General features: G+C 38.5%; 1 protein-coding gene across 3 annotated transcripts in view; it reads right to left on the minus strand.

Annotated features, from left to right (window-relative positions):
• Positions 1 to 8389: 8389 nt before the first annotated feature.
• SH2D1B (SH2 domain containing 1B) overlaps positions 8390 to 19727 on the minus strand; it is a 55300-nt gene continuing 43962 nt past the window's right edge. For 2 of the 3 annotated variants that reach the window (XM_067714152.1, XM_067714136.1), the window contains exons 2-5: positions 17931 to 17994; positions 15486 to 15651; positions 13718 to 13790; positions 8390 to 8761 (exon numbers count right to left, since the gene is read on the minus strand). In XM_067714152.1, coding sequence (XP_067570253.1) covers positions 13753 to 13790; positions 15486 to 15651; positions 17931 to 17994 — 268 coding nt within the window. In that variant the 3' untranslated portion in view covers positions 8390 to 8761; positions 13718 to 13752. The remainder of the gene's footprint in view (positions 8762 to 13717; positions 13791 to 15485; positions 15652 to 17930; positions 17995 to 19727) is intronic. The other variant, XM_067714145.1, reaches the window with a different exon arrangement.

Here is a 19727-nt window from a genome sequence, read left to right on the forward strand (position 1 = left end):
CAGGGAAGGCTGGCTCATACACTAATCTTGCTATTGACACTGGAGATTAAGCATTCAAATGAGAGATGAGTATTAGTGAGAGGAATGTTTCCGTTTTTGTAGCTACCATAGTTCCTCAGCAGTGCTAAACAAACAAAAAACCCTCAGCTCAGTACCTTTTTCTTGGTGGTTGTCTGACCTCTTGTGGCTGACTTTAGGCATTACAGTTTCTGGCAGCTAATTTCTGCCAAGAGGCAGCTTTTAGTGATGAAAATAACGTACATTCATGAGATAAGTACTTACCTCCTTTGGAAAGGCTTTTAATTTTCCTAAGATCATTCAACAAATAATATGGGAAAGGGAAATAAAACAGATGGTACTTCTTTACTAGGAATTCCAGTAGGAGAGAGAAAACAGAAGGGGAGGAAATCTTTGAAAAAAATGAGAATTCTCTAAAAGTACAGAAAGATTAAAATCTTAAGAATAAAATGACATATAGACCTTCAAACAGGATAGAGGAGGAAAAACTCAGACACATTTACAGGGAAATTTAAGATCATAAAGACAAACCACCTTTCACTTCTTACCTGTCAAAAAAAAAAAAAAAAAAAAAGATACACCATCTTTAAAGTTTCCAGAAAAAGAAGATTGGCTATAAAGGAGAATCAGATTGACATCAGACATCTCAATAGGAATTCTAGATACAAAATAATAATGGCTTAATATTTGATATTGTTGAAAGAAAAAAAACCCACTAAACCTATATTTTATATTCAGTTAAACTATCATTTGAATGAGTGTAAAATAATATTATGAAGCATGTAAGACTGCAAAAGGTTACCTCTCAAAGACCATCTTTGAAAATATTCTTGGAGGAAATATTGCAATAAGAAAAGAAGTGAACTCAGAGAGTTTTATGTGTTTGTAAACATGTAGGAAGTAAGGATGAGTAATTGATTCACTAAAGCTTACTGTTATTTAAATGGTGAAGGACCCAAAAGGAGTAGATAATAATAATTCAAATTTTAGATCAGAAAATGAGGTGGGATTAATTATGATGACAAAAGGGAAATGAGAGTATTTTTAATTATAACAACATATTTTGAGGTTTTTAGGTAGGGAAAAGCAAAAATACAGGTTTTAATAGGCTATGGATAACCACCATAATTTTTTTTTTAATAGAGGTTTCAAATCAGCAGGGGGAAAGCCAATGAAAAGCAGAAGAGGAGAAGAAAAAAAAAGAAACAAAATGTATAGTAAATGGAAGGAATGGAATAAGACTTCTATCTTCACTCAGGCTTCTGTAACAAAATACCATAGAATGGGCAGGTTAAACAACAGACATTTTCCTCGACTTTCTCACAGGGAAGTCCAAGGTCAAGGTGCCAGCAGATTCTGTGTCTGGTAAGGATACTTCCTGAGGTGCAGACAGCCACCTTCTTGCTGTGTTCTCACAAGGCCTTTCCTTGCACTTGCAGGTGGAGAGAGAGCTCTGGTGTCTCTTCCTCTTCTTATACGGGCCCTGAACCTATTGTGAGAGCACCACCTCATCTAAACCCAATTCCTTCCCAATGGCACCACCTCCAAATACTATCACGTCAGGGGTCAGAGCTTCAACATATGGTTTTCGGAGGGACAAAAACATCTGGCCCATAACAATGGCAGAAATAAATTCAAATAGAACAAATTATAATAAATATAAGTGTATTGAACTCACCAAACCAAACAAGGAAAACGTAAGTTGGAAAAAAAAAAAAAAAGATCCAGCAATACTTTGTCTACAGAAGACAGGGTTAAAACAAAAGATATGAAAAAACTTAAAAACAAAGGGATGGAAAACTATATAGTGAAAAGTATGGATGAGAAAGTCTGGATAGATTTTTTGCCTCGATTGGTTCAAGATGGCGGAGAAGAAGGGTGTGAATGCACTCCCTCTTGTGAGAGCACTGGAATCACAACTAACTGCTGAACAATCATTGACAGGAAGACACTGGAGCTCATCGGAAAAGATACCCCACATCCAAAGACAAAGGAGAAGCTGCAATGACAATAAGAGGGGCGCAATCACAATAAAATCAAATCCCATAACCACTGGGTGGGTGACTCACAAACTGGAGAACAGTTATACCACAGAAGGCCACCTACTGGAGTGAAGGTTCTGAGCCCCACGTCAGGCTTCCCCACCTGAGGATCCGGCAACGGGAGGAGGAATCCCCAGAGAATCAGACTTTGAAGGCTAGTGATTGCAGGACTTCGACAGAACTGGGGGAAACAGAGACTCCATTCTTGGAGGGAACACACAAAGTAGTGTGTGAAGCAGGACACAGGGGGAAGCAGCAGTGACCCCATGGGAGACTGAACCAGACCTACCTGCTAGTGGTGGAGGGTCTCCTGCAGAGGTGGGGGGTGACTGTGGCTCACCATGAGGACAAGGACACTGGCAGCAGAAGCTCTGGGAAGTACTCCTTGGCATGAGCCCTCCTGGAGTCTGCCATTAGCCCCACCATAGAGCCTGTTGCCTCCAGTGCTGAGTTGCCTCAGGCCAAACAACCAACAGGGAGGGAAATCAGCCCCACCCATTAGCTGACAAGTGGATTAAAGTTTTACTGAGCTCTGCCCACCAGAGCAACACCCTGTTCTACCAACCACCAGTCCCTCCCATGAGGAAGCTTGCACAAGCCTCTTAGATAGCCTCATCCACCAGAGGGCAGACAGTAGAAGCAAGAAGAACTACAATCCTGCAGCCTGTGGAAGGAAAACCACATTCACAGAAAGACAGACAAAATTAAGAGGCAGAGGACTATGTACCAGATGAAGGAACAAGATAAAACCACGGAAAAACAACTAAATGAAGTGGAGATAGGCAACCTTCCAGAAAAAGAATTCAGAATAATGAAGTGAAGATCTAGGACCTCAGAAAAAGAATGGAGGCAAGGATTGAGGAGATGCAAGAAATGTTTAACAAAGACCTACAAGAATTAAAGAACAAACACCTAGAAGAATTAAAGAACGAACAAACAAACAGAGATGAACAATACAATAACTGAAATGAAAAATACACTAGAAGGAATCAATAGCAGCATAACTGAGGAAGAAGAACGGATAAGTGACCTGGAAGACAGAATGATGGAATACACTGCTGTGGAAGAAAATAAAGAAAAAAGAATGAAAAGAAATGAGGATAGCCTAAGAGACCTCTGGTACAATATTAAACGCACCAACATTCACACTATAGGGGTCCCAGAAAGAGAAGAGAGAGAGAAAGGACCTGAGAAAATATCTGAAGAGATTATAGTAAAAAAATTTCCCTAACATGGGAAAGGAGGTAGCCACCCAAGTCCAGGAAGCGCAAGAGTCCCAGACAGAATAAACCCAAGGAGAAACATGCCAAGACACATAGTAATCAAATTGACAAAAATTAAGGACAAAGAAAAATTATGAAAAGCAACAAGAGAAAAATGACAAATAACATACAAGAGAACTCCCATAAGGTTAACAGCTGATTTCTCCTCAGAAACTCTACAAGCCAGAAAGGAGTGGCACAATATATTTAAAGTGATGACAGGGAAGAACCTACAACCAAGATTACTCTACCCAGCAAGGATCTCATTCAGATTCAATGGAGAAATCAAAAGCTTTACAGATAAGCGAAAGCTAAGAGAATTCCGCACCACCAAACCAGCTCTACAACAAATGCTAAAGGAACTTCTCTAAGTGGGAAACACAAGAGAAGAAATGGGCCTACAAAAACAAACCCAAAACAATGAAGAAAATGGTAATAGGAACATACATATTGATAACTACCTTAAATGTGAATGGATTAAATGCTCCAACCAAAAGACACAGGCTCACTGAATGGATACAAAAACAAGACCCATCTATATGCTGTTTACAAGAGACCCACTTCAGACCGAGGGGCACATACAGACTGAAAGTGAGGGAATGGAAAAAGATTCCATGTAAAAAATGAAAAGAAATCTGGAGTAGCAATACACTTATCAGATAAAATAGAATTTAAAATAAAGAATGTTACAAGAGACAAGGAAGGACACTACATAATGATCAAGGGATCAATCCAAGAAGACGATATAATAATTATAAATATATATGCACCCAACATAGGAGCACCTCAATACATAAGGCAAATGCTAGCCACTATAAAAGAGGAAATTGGGGCTTCCCTGGTGGCGCAGTGGTTGAGACTCCGCCTACCGATGCAAAGGACACAGGTTCGTGCCCCAGTCTAGGAAGATCCCACATGCCGTGGAGTGGCTGGGCCCATGAGCCATAGCCACTGAGCCTGCACGTCCGGAGCCTGTGCTCCCCAAAGGGAGAGACCACAACAGTGAGAGGCCCGCATACCATAACAAAAACAAAAACCAAAGAGGAAATTGACAGTAACACAATAACAGTGGATGACTTTAACACTTCACTTACACCAATGGACAGATCATCCAGGCAGAAAATTAGTAAGGAAAACAAGTTTAAATGACCCAATAGACCAGATAGACTTAATTGATATTTAGAGGACATTCCATTCAAAAACAGCAGATTACACTTTCTTCTCAAGTGCACACGGATCACATCTTGGGTCACAAATCAAGCCTCGGTAAATTTAAGAAAATGGAAATCACATCAAGCATCTTTTCTGACAACAATGCTATGAGATTAGAAGTCAATTACAGGGGAAAAAAACGTAAAAAACACAAACACATGGAGGCTAAACAATACATTACTAAATAACCAAGAGATCACTGAAGAAATCAAAGAGGAAATCAAAAAATATCTAGAGACAAATGACAACGAAACACGATGATCCAAATCTATAGGATGGAGCAAAAGCAGTTCTAACAGGGAAGTTTATAGCAATACAGTCCTACCTCAAGAAACAAGAAAAATCTCAAATAAGCAATCTAACCTTACACCTAAGCAACTAGAGAAAGAAGAACAAACAAAACCTAAAGTTAGTAGAAGGAAAGAAATCATGAAGATCAGAGCAGAAATAAATGAAATAGAAACAAAGAAAACAATGGCAAACATCAATAAAACTAAAAGCTGGTTCTCTGAGAAGATAAACAAAATTGATAAACCTTTAGTCAGACTCATCAAGAAAAAGAGAGAGAGAACTCAAATCAATAAAATCAAAATGAAAAAGGAGAAGTTACAGTGGAAACCACAGAAATACAAAGCATCCTAAGAGACTACTACAAGCAACTCTATGCCAATATAATGGACAATCTGGAAGAAATGGACAAATTCTTAGAAAGGTATAACCTTTCAAGACTGAACCAGGAAGAAATAGAAAATATGAACAGACCAACCACAAGTAATAAAATTGAAACTGTGATTAAAAATCCTCAACAGGGCTTCCCTGGTGGCGCAGTGGTTGAGAGTCCGCCTGCCGATGCAGGGGACACGGGTTCGTGCCCCGGAATGGGAGGATCCCACATGCCGCGGAGCGGCTGGGCCCGTGAGCCATGGCCGCTGAGCCTGCGCGTCTGGAGCCTGTGCTCCGCAACGGGAGAGGCCACAACAGTGAGAGGTCCGCATACCGCAAAAAAAAAAAAAAAAAATCCTCAACAAACAAAAGTCCAGTACCAGACGGCTTCACAGGTGAATTCTATCAAACATTTTGAGAAGGGCTAACACCCATCCTTCTCAAACTCTTCCAAAAAATTGCACAGTAAGGAACACTCCCAAACTCATTCTATGAGGCCACCATCACCCTGATACCAAAACCAGAAAAAGATACTACCAAAAAAGAAAATTACAGACCAATATCACTGATGAATATAGATGCAAAAATCCTCAACAAAATACTAGCAAACAGAATACAGCAACACATTAAAAGGATCATACATCATGATCAAGTGGGATTTATCCCAGGGATGCAAGGATTCTTCACTGTACGCACATCAGTCAATGTGATACACCATATTAACAAATGAAGAATAAAAACCATATGATCATCTCAATAGATGCAGAAAAAGCTTTTGACAAAATTCAACATCTATTTGTGATAAAAACTCTCCAGAAAATGGGCACAGAGGGAACCTACCTCAACATCATAAAGGCATATATGACAAACCCACAAAAAACATCATTCTCAATGGTGAAAAACTGAAAGCATTTCCTCTAAGATCAGGAACAAGACAATGATGTCCACTTTCACCACTATTATTCAACATAGTATTGGAAGTCCTAGCCACAGCAATCAGAGAAGAAAAAGAAATAAAGGGAATACAAATTGGAAAAGAAGAAGTATATATATTGGGTGGGATAGGGAGGGTGGAAGGGAGACACAAGAGGGAGGAGATAGGGGATATATGTATATGTACAGCTGATTCACTTTGTTATAAAACAGAAACTAACACACAATGGTAAAGCAATTATACTCCAATAAAGTTGTTAAAAATAAATAAATAAAAGGTAATTAAAAAAAAGTATGTCACACTGTCACTATGTGCAAATGACATGATACTATACATAGATAATCCTAAAGATGTCACCAGAAAACTACTAGAGCTAATCAATAAATTTGGTAAAGTTGCAGGATACAAAATTAATGCACAGCTAATCTCTTGCATTCCTATACACTAACAACCAAAGATCAGAAAGAGAAATTAAGGAGACAATCCCATTCACCATTGCAACAAAAAGAATAAAATACTAGGAATAAACCTACCCAAGGAGGTAAAAGACCTGCACTCAGAAAACTATAAAACACTGATGAAAGAAATCAAAGATGACACAAACAGATGGAGAGATATACCATGTTCTTGGATTGGAAGAATCAATGTTGTGAAAATGACTATACTACCCAAAACAATCTACAGATTCAATGCAATCCCTATCAAATTACCAATGGCATTTTTTACAGAACTAGAACAAAAAAATCTTAAAATTTGTATGGAGACAGAAAAGACCCCAAATAGCCAAAGCAGTCTTGAGGGAAAGAAATGAAGCTGGAGGAATCAGACTCCTTGACTTCAGACTATACTAGAAAGCTACAGTAATCAAGACAATATGGTACTCACACAAAAACAGAAATATAGATCAATGGAACAGGATAGAAAGCCCATAGATAAAGCCACGCACCTATGGTCAACTAGTCTATGACAAAGGAGACAAGAATATACAATGGAGAAAAGACAGCCTCTTCAGTAAGTGGTGCTGGGAAAACTGGACAGCTAAATGTAAAAGAATGAAATTAGAACAGTCCCTAACACCATACACAAAAATAGACTCAAAATGGATTAAAGGCCTAAATGTAAGATCAGACACTATAAAACTCTTAGAGGAAACATAGGAAGAAGACTCTTTGACATAAAGCACAGCAAGATCTTTTTTGACCCACCTCCTAGAGTAATGGAAATAAAAATAAAAATAAACAAACGGGACCTAGTGAACATTAAAAGCTTTTGCACAGCAAAGGAAACTATAAACAAGACGAAAAGACAACCTTCAAAATGGGAGAAAATATTTGCAAATGAATCAACGGACAAAGGATTAATCTCCAAAATATATAAACCGCTCATGCAGCTCAATATTAAAAAAACAAACAACCCAATCAAAAAATGGGCAGAAGAACTAAATAGACATTTCTCCAAAGAAGACATACAGATGGCCAAGAGGCGCATGAAAGCTGCTCAACATCACTAATTATTAGAGAAATGCAAATCAAAAGTACAATGAGGTATCACCTCACACCATTCAGAATGGGCATCATCCGAAAATCTACAAACAAAAAATGCTGGAGAGGGTGTGGAGAAAAGGGAGCCCTCTTGCACTATTGGTAGGAATGTAAATTGATACAGCCACTATGGAGAACAGTATGAAGGTTCCTTAAAAAACTGGAAATAGAATTACCATATGACCCAGCAATCCCGCTACTGGGCATATACCCGGAGAAAACCATAATTCAAAAAGACACATGCACACCAGGGTTCATTGCAGCACTATTTACAATAATCAGGTCATGGAAGCAATGTAAATGCCCATCGACAGACGAATGGATAAAGAAGATTTTGTACATATATACAATGGAATAGTACTCAGCCATAAAAAGGAATGAAATTGGGTCATTTGTAGAGACGTGGATGGACCTAGAGACTGTCATACAGAGTGATGTAAGTCAGAAAGAGAAAAACAAATATCATATATTAATACATATATGTGGAATCTAGGAAAATGGTACAGATGAACAAGTTTGCAAGGCAGAAATAGAGACACAGATGTAGAGAACAAACGTATGGACACCAAGGTGGGAAAATGGGGTGGGGGGAGAGTGGTGGTGGTGATGGTGGGATGAATTGGGTGATTGGATTGACATATATACACTAATATGTATAAAATCAATAACAAATAAGAAGCTGCTGTATAAAAAAATAATAAAATTTTAAAAAGAAAGTCAGGATATCAATTTTAATATGATAAAATAAAATTAAAGGCATAAATTAATTTTTTAAATTAATTTATTTTATGGCTGCATTGGGTCTTCATTGCTGCACGCAGGCTTTCTCTAGTTGCGGAGAGTGGGGGCTACTCTTCGTTTCGGTAAGCAGGCTTCTCATCACAGTGGCTTCTCTTGTTGCAGAGCATGAGCTGTAGGCACGCGGGCTTCCATAGTTGTGGTTTGCGGGCTATAGAGCGCAGGCTCTGTAGTTGTGGAGCACAGGTTTAGTTGCTCTGTGGGATGTGAGATCTTCCTGGATCAGAGCTTGAACCCGTGTCCCCTGCATTGGCAGGTGGATTCTTAACCACTGCACCACCAGGGAAGTTCCTAAAGGCATAAATTTATGAGACAAAGAGAAACCCTTCATAAAAGAAAGATATTAAGATGATGAAATAATTATAAAAAGATACACACCTAAAAATATAACCTCAAAATAGTTAAAACAAGAATGGCAGAACTATGAAGACAAATCTGTACAACTATTGTAATTAGAAAGCTAAACTCTATTATATATTGGGTTAAAATGAGAGACTTATTTCTCTTTGATAGGTCAAATAAATGAAAAATAAGAAAATATATAAAAGTTTGGTTTATATGATCTATAATCTTGAATACATTGGCGGCAGTGGTGAAGAAAGTGAGCTTTAAAATCGGTAGAAAAATCCATTTCTTCCAAACAAATGTAATGTTCACATATACTAGGTCATCAAGGAAGCCTCATTAAGTCAAACTATCTATCTAACTTTAATGCTGTATAGTTTGGAATCTGTAATAAAGTGAAAACTAAAGTACTGTACATGTTTGAAAAGGATTACAAACTATTACATTCTCTTTGGATTGAAGAGGGCATTTTTACAGGGATTATAAATACTTTGATCTGAACAGCAATAAATACCATGTTAACATTTGTGGGGTACAGCTAAAGTAGTACTATGAGATAAATTCATAGCTTTAAGTACATTAGAAAACAATAAATATTGAAAATAAGCCAAATAAGCTCAAAAATGAGAATAAAAGTCAATGAAATAGAGAATAGCAATCTAAAAACAATAACAAAAAAAATTAAAGCTAAAAGCTGACTTTGAAAGGACCATTTAAGATGCATAAAATTGATTAGTAAAAAGAGTAAGATGCAAATAAGATACAGAGTGAAGAAGGAGATATGATGACTGTCACAACATATTCTTAAAAATAATAAAATAGTATTATTAACTATATGCTAATACTTTAGAAAACTTAGACAAAATGGATAAATTCTTGGAAAAATAAAGAATACCAAATTTGGCAAAATAATTGAATAAACCAATATGCATTAAAGAGAGTAATAAGCAAGTTCTTTTGCTGAACAACCAGTCGTAATAAAAATTATATGTTTAATTCCCTCTCATCAGACTCTGTTTTAAAAAACATATATTTGTAAATAGATTTCCCCATTAAAGTCTTTATTGTTGTTCTTCTTCCTATGGGACCAACTATAGCTCACATGAGAGCTCTGGGGGAGAAATTCTGAATAAAATAAATTTGGGGTTCAAATACAAATTTTAACATGTGTGAGATATAATGCATGTGTCTGACACGTAATAAAACTCTCTAAATTTTGTAAAAAAAAAAAAAAAAAGATATTTGAATAGTAATAAAAGATACCCTCTCCTTCTTCACCAGAACTTCAAACTCAGTTTTACAAGAGAGTATTAATGAGCTTTCAAGCAACAGATAATCCTGACCTTACAAAGCTGCTGCAAAAAAATAGAAAAAAGAGAAGGACTCCTTAATTCACTTTATATCGATCTGGTTAGTATAACCATGGTTCAGCAAATTATAGTTCTGTTTGGTTTACGAGTTTTAATGCAAAAATCTTAAATGAAATACTAACTTACTGAATCCAACAGTCTATTAAAAATAATGTAACATGATCAAGTTAAGCAATGCAAGGATGGTATAATATTAGAAATTTAATTAATGTAATTTACCTCTATAATGGAATGAAGATTAAAGGAATGTGTCTATCTCAGTAGATACAGAAACAAATCATTTAATAAATTTCAAAACATTTCTGATAAAAACTAAAATAGCCTTCTTAAAGGCTGCAACAAACATTGTGCTTAAATGGGGAAATTTCTAAGCATTTCATATAATATGGGAACAACATAAGAATGCCCACCTTCATGGCTAGTATTTAATGTATACCGGAGGTCCTAGCCAACCAATTAACATAGAAAATAAATAAAATGTATAACTGATGAAAGGGAGGAGAACAAAATTCTATCATTTATAGCTGACAAAATCATTTACATGGAATTTACAATCTAATTTACAATAGAATCAACAGATAAACCGGTAGATCTAATCAGAGCATAAACAGTTTGCTACTGCTATAGTCTACAGGGAACTCTACTCAATGCTCTGTGGTGACCTAAATAGGAAGGAAATCCAAAAAACAGGGGCTATATGTATACATATAGCTGATTTGCTTTGCTGTACAGCTGAAACTAACACAACACTGTAAAGCAACTATACCCCAATTTAAAAAAAAATAAAGGGAAACCTCAAATCAAAAGAAAAAAAGAAATGTAATAAAACATATGACTTAAATTTATAACAACTAAAAATAGTTAGCAATTAAACTAACAGAATATACAAGACTTCTGTAATGAAAACTTATGATTGCATTAAAGACCAAAAAAGATGGCCTGACAAAATAGATGTAGCATGTTTATGCATGGGAAAACATCACAAGAATATCAGTTCTCCCCTAATTACTGTACAAATTCATTGCAACTTTACACAAAATTCCAGGAAGATGTTTTGAGAAACTTATTTATTCTAAAATGTATGTGGAGGAATCAAGGTCCGCAAACAGCTAAATTGGTTTTAAAACATAAGAGAGAGTGCTTATCCTACCAGACAATTAAAAGCCAGAGTATTAGAACAGTTGTGATATAAAGGAGATGCCATAAGTCAGAGGGGGGAAAATGAATTATTAAGCGGGTTGAAATCAGAAAACCACTTAAATATATATGGAAAAATACAAAGCTGGATTCTTACCTCTCACTATGAACAAAGGTTAACCCCAGATTAATCATTTATTCAATAAATATTTATTGAGCATCTACTATGGGTGATGGACTTTTCTAGACACTGGATATATGCCAGTGAAAAAGGCAAAAGTCCTTGCCATCTTTAAAACCCTAACTGCAGAGTGTAAAAGTATAAAGTCAGTAGAAGAAAATGTAGGATAATTTTTTTTTTCCACGATCTTGGAGTGGGGAAGGGCTTGTAAAACAAGGATCAAAAAGCACAAAGCATAAGGCAAAAAAAGCACTTAATGGGCTTGATTACATCATAATTAAATCTGATTACACTTTATGACCCACGCATATAATCCGGAGGAAGTCTCTTACACTTGCATAAAGAGACTTGCTCAAGGTTGCTCATCACAGTGTTGTTCCTGATAGCAGGGAGTTGGAACCAACTTAGATATCTCTATCTCTAGAGGGAAGAAAAATGTGGTGGATGCACGCTGTGGAATACCATGCATCAGTTAGAGGCACTGGGTTGGATGTACACTCAACAATATGGAATAGAACTAAACATACTATTGAGTGAAAAAAAGTAATAACAGAATGGGAGCAATAGCACCATATCATGCAGGTAAATATAAAAGATATATAGAGTCACAACCAATTCTGTATATTCTACAAGGGTGCATACATACCAAGGGCACGTATCAAATAGTACAGAGCTGGTTCCATTGAAATGGGAATTAGGGATGAAGGGAAGAAAAATGAAATAAAACAAGAGTCTTGTATGGTTTGATGGTGGTAATGAGTTATGAACAAAGGAATGTGATTACTCTCCATGCCTAAGTCACTTGGACCACAGCGGAGGGAGGACTGTTTGGATGTAGGATAGCTCCAGTGGGTTCAGAGTTCTTTCTTATATTTGGCTAAAACTGCCCTCCTATAAACACCCAGCCATTGGTCTGAGTTCCGCTGTCTGGCATTGTACCCAGTGAATCTTCAGGCTCTTTCACAGAACAGCACTTCAAACCCTTGAAACGACTGCTTTAGTTTAAGTTTTCCCTCATCCAGTCCCACATACGCAGAACTTTCAGCTGTTCTTCATATGACCTGTTCAGGCTCTTCTAAATTTCAGGGAACTATAGCATGACATCCACATTAGCTATGAAATGTGGCTTGCTCGTTTGAAAACTATGCTGAAAACCCACTGGGACCAAGCATCGTGTAAGGTGCTACGCATAGATGCTCAGAAAAAAGGAGATCACTTCCATGAGAGTTATAACTGAAAGGTCTTGAATTAACAGTCACATTCTACTGGATTTTGAAATGTATAAAGTTCAAACAAATCTCTGCTATCCAGAATAAGTGGCCACATTTTATGTATATTGATTTATTCAGTCATTTATTTAAGAAATAGTCACTGAATATATTTTCTGTGCCAAGGCTCGCTGCAGGCTCTGACAACTGGAACATGCTTCTTTGTACCATGCAGAAAGGATCAAAGACCCAGGACCCTGGAGAGCAGGTTCGCTGTGGTGTCCTTTACCGAACCAACCAGAAGGATTTGGCCCCCTCAGCTCTCTGAATATGGCTACAGTGCACTTCTTCTCTACTATGGTTTGCTGTGACCCAAAAGTCAGAACGGCTCGTGCTTTGGGGTTCCAGCCACAATGTCTGCTCGTGTTTCCTAGAGATCTAAGTTCCTCTCTTTAATAACTTTAAAAGGTAAGGCTAGTGGGGTGAAATGAATCACTACGGTTTGAAGATGGGTGATAGAATGGGCATAGAATTTGGTACATTCCACACTAATCAGGTCTTAACTCTGCTGGGGCATTGTGTACCCTTCTGCTTAGCCACTTGTTTTATAGATGAAGAAACAGAGAAAGAGGAAGAGGTTGGTCTGCAGTCACAGAGCCAGGACTGGAACTCAGGCTCCTAACTAGCAGCCAGCGCTCTCTCTTCTCTCCCCTCTGGTCACGTGGTTGAAAGGGGGACGTCAACTGTGATGTAGTGGTGGCACCTTTAACAAGTCAAGGAGAATAGGTTCAGGCTGTCCTATTGCAAGAAAGAAGAGTGAGAGGGGAAAAGGGGTTTCGAAGCTGCTCAAGGTATATGCACGGGAGGCGGGGCAGGGGGAGTGATTTCTCTGAGACTAGTGGACAGTCACTCACACCAGGAGAGTCTAAATTGTCCGCTAGAGTTTGGCCTTACAGACCTACACCTGCAGGAGAAGCAGGGTCACTGGTGAGAGCTATCAGCCCACCTCTTCTATAAGTGCTTTGTCCAGTCTCCTTATCTTCAAGGTAAGACAGCCACATAATCGCTGTTACTGTTCTCTGGGGAAAAAAAAGCAGACCAGCCATGAGGCTCAACACCCAGGAGTCACACTGACCCACACCAGTCAAGGGAAAGACTTCTCCCCAGGCAGAGGGCGATCTTGATGCCACATCAAAGTGACACCTTCAAGGGCTGGGGTACCACAGGGAGCTCTCCTGGCAAAAGAGGGAGTCTGTTTATAAGTCGAACATCAGAGTTTCCAGGACCAGATGCCTCCACTCACCAGCAGAACACCTGCGCCTTCCTCAGAGTGAGAACACCTAAGGCTTGTTCTAAGGAGGCCAAGGGAAAGGGAGGAAGAAGATGAGCTAATGGGAGGAAGTTCCCACTTCGGGAGCTGAGGATTTGGGAGCTTGCTCTGCCAAGGCTGGCCAAGCATGGACAACTGGTACGGCGAGACTCTCACCCAGTTCTTGGGGACGAACTCTAAAGTGTTCTCCTGTTGGAATTTGTGGTTATTTTATCATCGCTGAGACAAATACTACCGCCACCCCAAGCATCCTGAGCAACCCATCTGGGTTTGCCTGAGGACTGCAGCACAGGTACATCCCTGGGCTTCTACTCTGCCCCGTTTTATTCTTCTACGTGCTGTGGAGGGTTCAGGGAAGACCGAACCATGCTTTAAGACCTAGTTGGGAACAGGAACCACACCTTCAAACTCTATAAGTTATGGTAGAAAATGGCCGTGGGACTACATCTGCAGCTGAACCTATAGGAAGCGGGTGCATGGGTCGCTTCTTCTCTGGGTGCACACTCCTCTATGTGGGGGAAGGGGGACAGAAAATGGTAGAGGAGGGTTTTGGGGTTTTTTTTCCCATAATTAAAAAGCCACGCTTAGTCTTGTTGGGGAGATGAGAAGTTTGCTCTGGCAGTCTAAAGGGAAACTTTGCTATAGACAGAGTACAATGGGTGTGGGGTGATTGCAGCCTCCCCAGAACTCTCTGTCCTCCGCCCTTCTCCCTAGCTAGCACTTCTGGTCCCATCCCCATCACCTACCCACTGATGACTGAAATCCCTTTCATGGGGCTATCACCGCACATCCCACCTTGAGAAGACAGGGTTAAACTGTAAATGTCTCAGGAAGTCTGAGTTAAATTCGAACTACGTTGTAACTGACAGATGCTAGATTCTCTTCTGAGAGCAGACTTGCAGGGATGTAAGCAAGAGTAGCTGCTTGGGATATGATCTGGATTCTCCTCACTCAGATTTACGGACCATCTCTCCTTTTCCACCATGGCTTAATAACTTTTGGGGTATATCTGAAATAATTATTCCCCTAACACTATATAAATGAATGCTTAGCAAATATTGAGCAAAATGTAACAGGATGAGGCTTGGGGAGAGGGTTGAAGCAATTTTCTCATTTGAAAATTCTGCTTGTTGGCCATCTATTCCCAAACCTGTGTTGTTTGCACAAGGTCACAGAATGAGTCTGAAGTCAGCTCTTGGAGAATGTTCAGGAGCCACTCTTCCTCCCCGGGCTGTCCAAGCACAGAGAGCTCTATGTGTTTGCCACCTCCAGGAGCTCGAAGTCACCACTTCCCAACAAAATGGAAAGTGCTCTTCATAGGATGAAGCTTTTTAAAGCTAACATCCTAGAAAGGGGCAATTATCTGTATCGGTTCTGCAAAGTAGCCCAGTGGTGGAAATGGGACTAAGGTTCCTGTCTGGCACCCGTGTGAAAGTTTTTTTACCATAAATACCATCCAGCTGTATCTTCGATCTTCTCCATCTCAGGGAGGGACAGGTTCTCTTTATTGGCCTTAAAAGGTGAACCACCAGCCCTTGATTTGGTTTTTCAAACTTGGAGATCAGTTCCTCTAGGTTTGGAAAGGTCTGTCTTTGAGCGCCTTCCACGGTCTGCAAAAATGCAAGATCACTCATCATTGTGCAATTGTGTGTGAAAGATGACACTTCTCAAAACAGTGGTTTTCAGGGCTGCCGCTGAGCGGTGAATTGAAAACAGGTGGCCGACACTTGTGTGGGAGCTCACACCATACGCAATAACCAGAAACCCTCCTTTTTAAAATGGAATTCTGACTTGAGCTACTCTGAATAAAGAAGATGAACAATCAAAGGTCCCCACCTCAGTCTGCTGTATCGAATGAGCCCCCATTCTTGGCAATTTGGGGACAGTTCTTGTAGGTACACTGTGGAGGGTACCCATCTAAGAGCTTATGTCAGAGTGAGGGGGACTAATACGGGAGGACTTCTGATGAGAAATGCAAAATATGCAACTTACATACTTGATGAATTCAGACTCTCCGTGAGAGGAAAACAAGACAAAAAGTCCCGATTTAAATTGAAAATGGGAATGTCAACATGACTCAGGTAAATTGTGAATAGTTGTTTTCTCTTTACCACCTACAAACCAAGTACAATTTTCTAATATAATCTTATAGAAATAATTTTAAAACACAAGAGCTTCCTTGGCTCTTATGTATTTGATTTTCTTAATGATCACTGTGGTTCTCTTAGGATCACAGTGTTGGTCTACAGAGGGGTGGTGACAGGAAGGCTCTGTGACCTGGGATGTAGTTAACTCCATGACAGAGATGCAGGCTGACATGGAAGAGGGCTCTACGAAAGGCTGTCACTTCAGCCCAAGGTAGCATCCAGCACAGGCCCTGATACAGAGCTGCTGTATGAAATGCCCCTCTGGGTCAAAGAAATGCCCCTCTGTGTCTGTTATAACTGACTTGGATGCCTCTCTGTTTTGTTCAGACAAGAGACAAAATGGGGTATTAAGGAATTATCCAGAATTTCCCAAAATATGCACAACAAAGAAATAAATGTTTTGAAATATGTTGCTTTAAAAGCTGCAAAAATATTTTTTAAATTTCCATATATAACCTTCACCCATACCCCAAATGTTAAAATTTTATTTGCCTTTCATCCTCTCTCTTTCTAAATATATATGTGTGTGTATATATGTATACATATATGTATTCTTTTTTTAAAAAAATTATGAGAGTAAGTTGCTGACAGGATATCGCTTTGACCCTAAATACTTCATATTTCCTAAAAAGCAAGAACATTACATATCCACATTAAAATGAGGAAATTAATCGTTTGTTTTTTTTTTCAGGTACATTTCTAACTAAATGAATAGACCTGACCAAAGACAGTTTAGAATATCAATGGCCATTATAGGGAACTTTTTTTTTTAACATCTTTATTGGAGTATAATTGCTTTACAATGGTGTGCTAGTTTCTGCTTTATAACAAAGTGAATCAACTATACATATACATATATCCCCATATCTCCTCCCTTTTGTGTCTCCCTCCCACCCTCCCTATGAGGAAATTAATCTTGATGCAATACTATTACTAATCTACAGACCTGATGCAGATTTTGTCAATTGCCTCAATAATGTCCTTTGTGGCAAAAGAAAAATTACATATGTGTGTGTGTGTGTGTGTGTGTGTGTGTGTGTGTGTCTGGGGATCATTGTATATTCTAATCTCTTTCAGACAGTCACAGTGAACTTTAGCATATTAAAGATTCTGAGAAATCCTGCAGTAAAAAAGTCTGCTTAACATTTATGCAAGTGTTTCAGAAAGATTAGTTCAGGAGTCTATGTTAGTAATTAAAGATTCAATGACATTTATTATACTCTATTTCCTACCAGAGAAGTAACTTCAAAAAAAAAAAAAAAAAGGTTTTTCTGCTCAGCTCTCAGTAAACCAGAAGCATTAAAGAAATCCCTAAATTGCCAGTTGACTGATGCTCCCCTTTGCATTTTCATACAGCTATGGTGTCCCCGAATGTCGACTTCTTAAACATTCGGACCTCTCCCCACCTTCCCTTTCCACTCATCCTGTTCGTTGTTTAGTCTTATAATTTGACGGTAGTCTTATATGGAGTTCAGGTTGGTATATTTGACCCCTGGAGGAACTTTGTGCCTCTACACTTTTGAACAACAGCCTTGTTTTTCTTGAAAATGGAACCCAACTCTAGTGCATTCCTATTTCTCTGAAAGAAAGACAAGGTAAACTACTGATCTGATTCTAACTCTCCGCAGTGCTTCCCTGTTTAGAATGCCTCTTCATGGCATCTCAGGTTCGAGAGATGTTCTCAGGTTTTACTCCCCCCAGCTTGTGTTGTTTTTGTTATAGGAGTTCTTGTATGTTCTTACCTGTATATTGTAATACCCATGTTTCTCTTTGAAGATTCGGTATGTGTAGACCAACTTTTTAAACCTGTGGAAAGATGACTGTGTGAATCACAATGTTCTTATATGCAAATCCAGGTAATATCTACCACTGTATTTTGTGTGCAATGGCTTTGTCAATCTTGGATCCCAAAAAGAAACTGATCATTTTCAGACCTTCTCATCTGTGGGAATTTGAAAGAGAGGTTTTAAAATGGGGACCTTTATTCTGTGGTGGAAGTCTGGGCTGTAGCAAAGAGAATAAGGAGAGAAATTTTACAGTTTCCATTGTCTTGGTATTTCTCTCTAGTTTTTTCACTTAGCCCTAAGTTGATACAACATACAAAACACCATCAAGCCATTCCTGTGTTGTTTATTAAGTGACAGGTCATTGACCTCATTAGAGATAGTTAATGTAACTAAAATAGAGAAGGTTGGGAATTTTGTGCAAGGAAGTGATGTATTGTGCTCTTTTTCCTCACTGGAACAGGAGCCACTGGGTAAGTAATCTAACTAGAATTTAGATAACAGACTCAATTGAGCAATTTCCAAAACAGGAAATAGCATACATTACCATATTTCCTCAATTCCAAGATGTCATCAATTGTAGGATACAGTCAATTTAGTAGTAGCTTTTGAGGAGAAAAATGCATACATTAAATGTCTCTATCAACTGTTAACTATGTTCTGATTCCAAAGAAATATTAAAATGTAAAAAATGAGGATAAAAAACATTGACATGAAGTTCAAATTATCTGACTGATCACTCCTCACCCCTTCACTTGCACCCATGCCAAAGAATCAGATGACCCATCTTTTGACTGAATTGGGAAGGCAGATAGCTATAGCTTTAAGGTACAGGAGACGTCATTGCTGATCGTCTGGTGGCTTTGACAATGGACTTCAAATCCCAATCCTTTTTGTGGGGTTTCCTGAGGCCAGAAGAAGCTAGTGGGTGTCTTTAAATCACATGACAAGCAACAAAAAGTTTTCACATGAATCCTTGTCTATATGTGACAAATTAAAGTATTCCACAGTCTAGGAAGAGGTCTCACAAGTGTCTTTTCACAGAAGTATTATTCAAATCGGGATCCAAACAAGGTCCATACATTGCTTTTGGTTGCTCACATGGTTTCTTGAAACTCAACTATCATATAGCCTAAGTTAAATTCTTAAATAAATGACTTTATGTTTAATTACATTGTTGTATTATCAGCCTAAGAAAATCTTTACTAGAGGAGTTTGAAAGAATAAAACAAATGGAGGTTCTATATTAATTAATCCAAAAGCCATATACCTCAAGTTAGAAAGACTGACATTGCTCAAATATAGTCTTATTCTTTGCAAAGTATTTTTAATGAAATAAGCCACATTGCAGTGATGCTTTACAAGGAATTGATTTACTGAACTTTTGATACCTATATGCATTTATTTTGGAATGTTTACCCCCAAAAATGCTGTAAGAGATTACAGAGCAGTGAGATTAGTATCCACTTTATACAATTGCAATATTATTGGGTCGACATAAAGACTTATTGTAATGCCTCCTATTCTAATTATTATTTTATAGATGCCACTTATAAAACTTTTAAAAGATACATGATTTTTCAGTGTGCATTTACACTCAAGGCAGTTATAAAGACCATGTTTCCCCTGGGCCTTCGGCCCCTGTCACCACGGTGACGAGGGAGCCCCTCTTTATCCCCCAACACTCACAGTCTTGTCTCTACCCTCTGCCTGGAATCCACTGGGCTAATCTCATCATGCCCTTTATCCCTGTTT

Source organism: Pseudorca crassidens, chromosome 2, assembly GCF_039906515.1.
Source record: "Pseudorca crassidens isolate mPseCra1 chromosome 2, mPseCra1.hap1, whole genome shotgun sequence".
NCBI classification, from domain to species: domain Eukaryota; kingdom Metazoa; phylum Chordata; class Mammalia; order Artiodactyla; family Delphinidae; genus Pseudorca; species Pseudorca crassidens.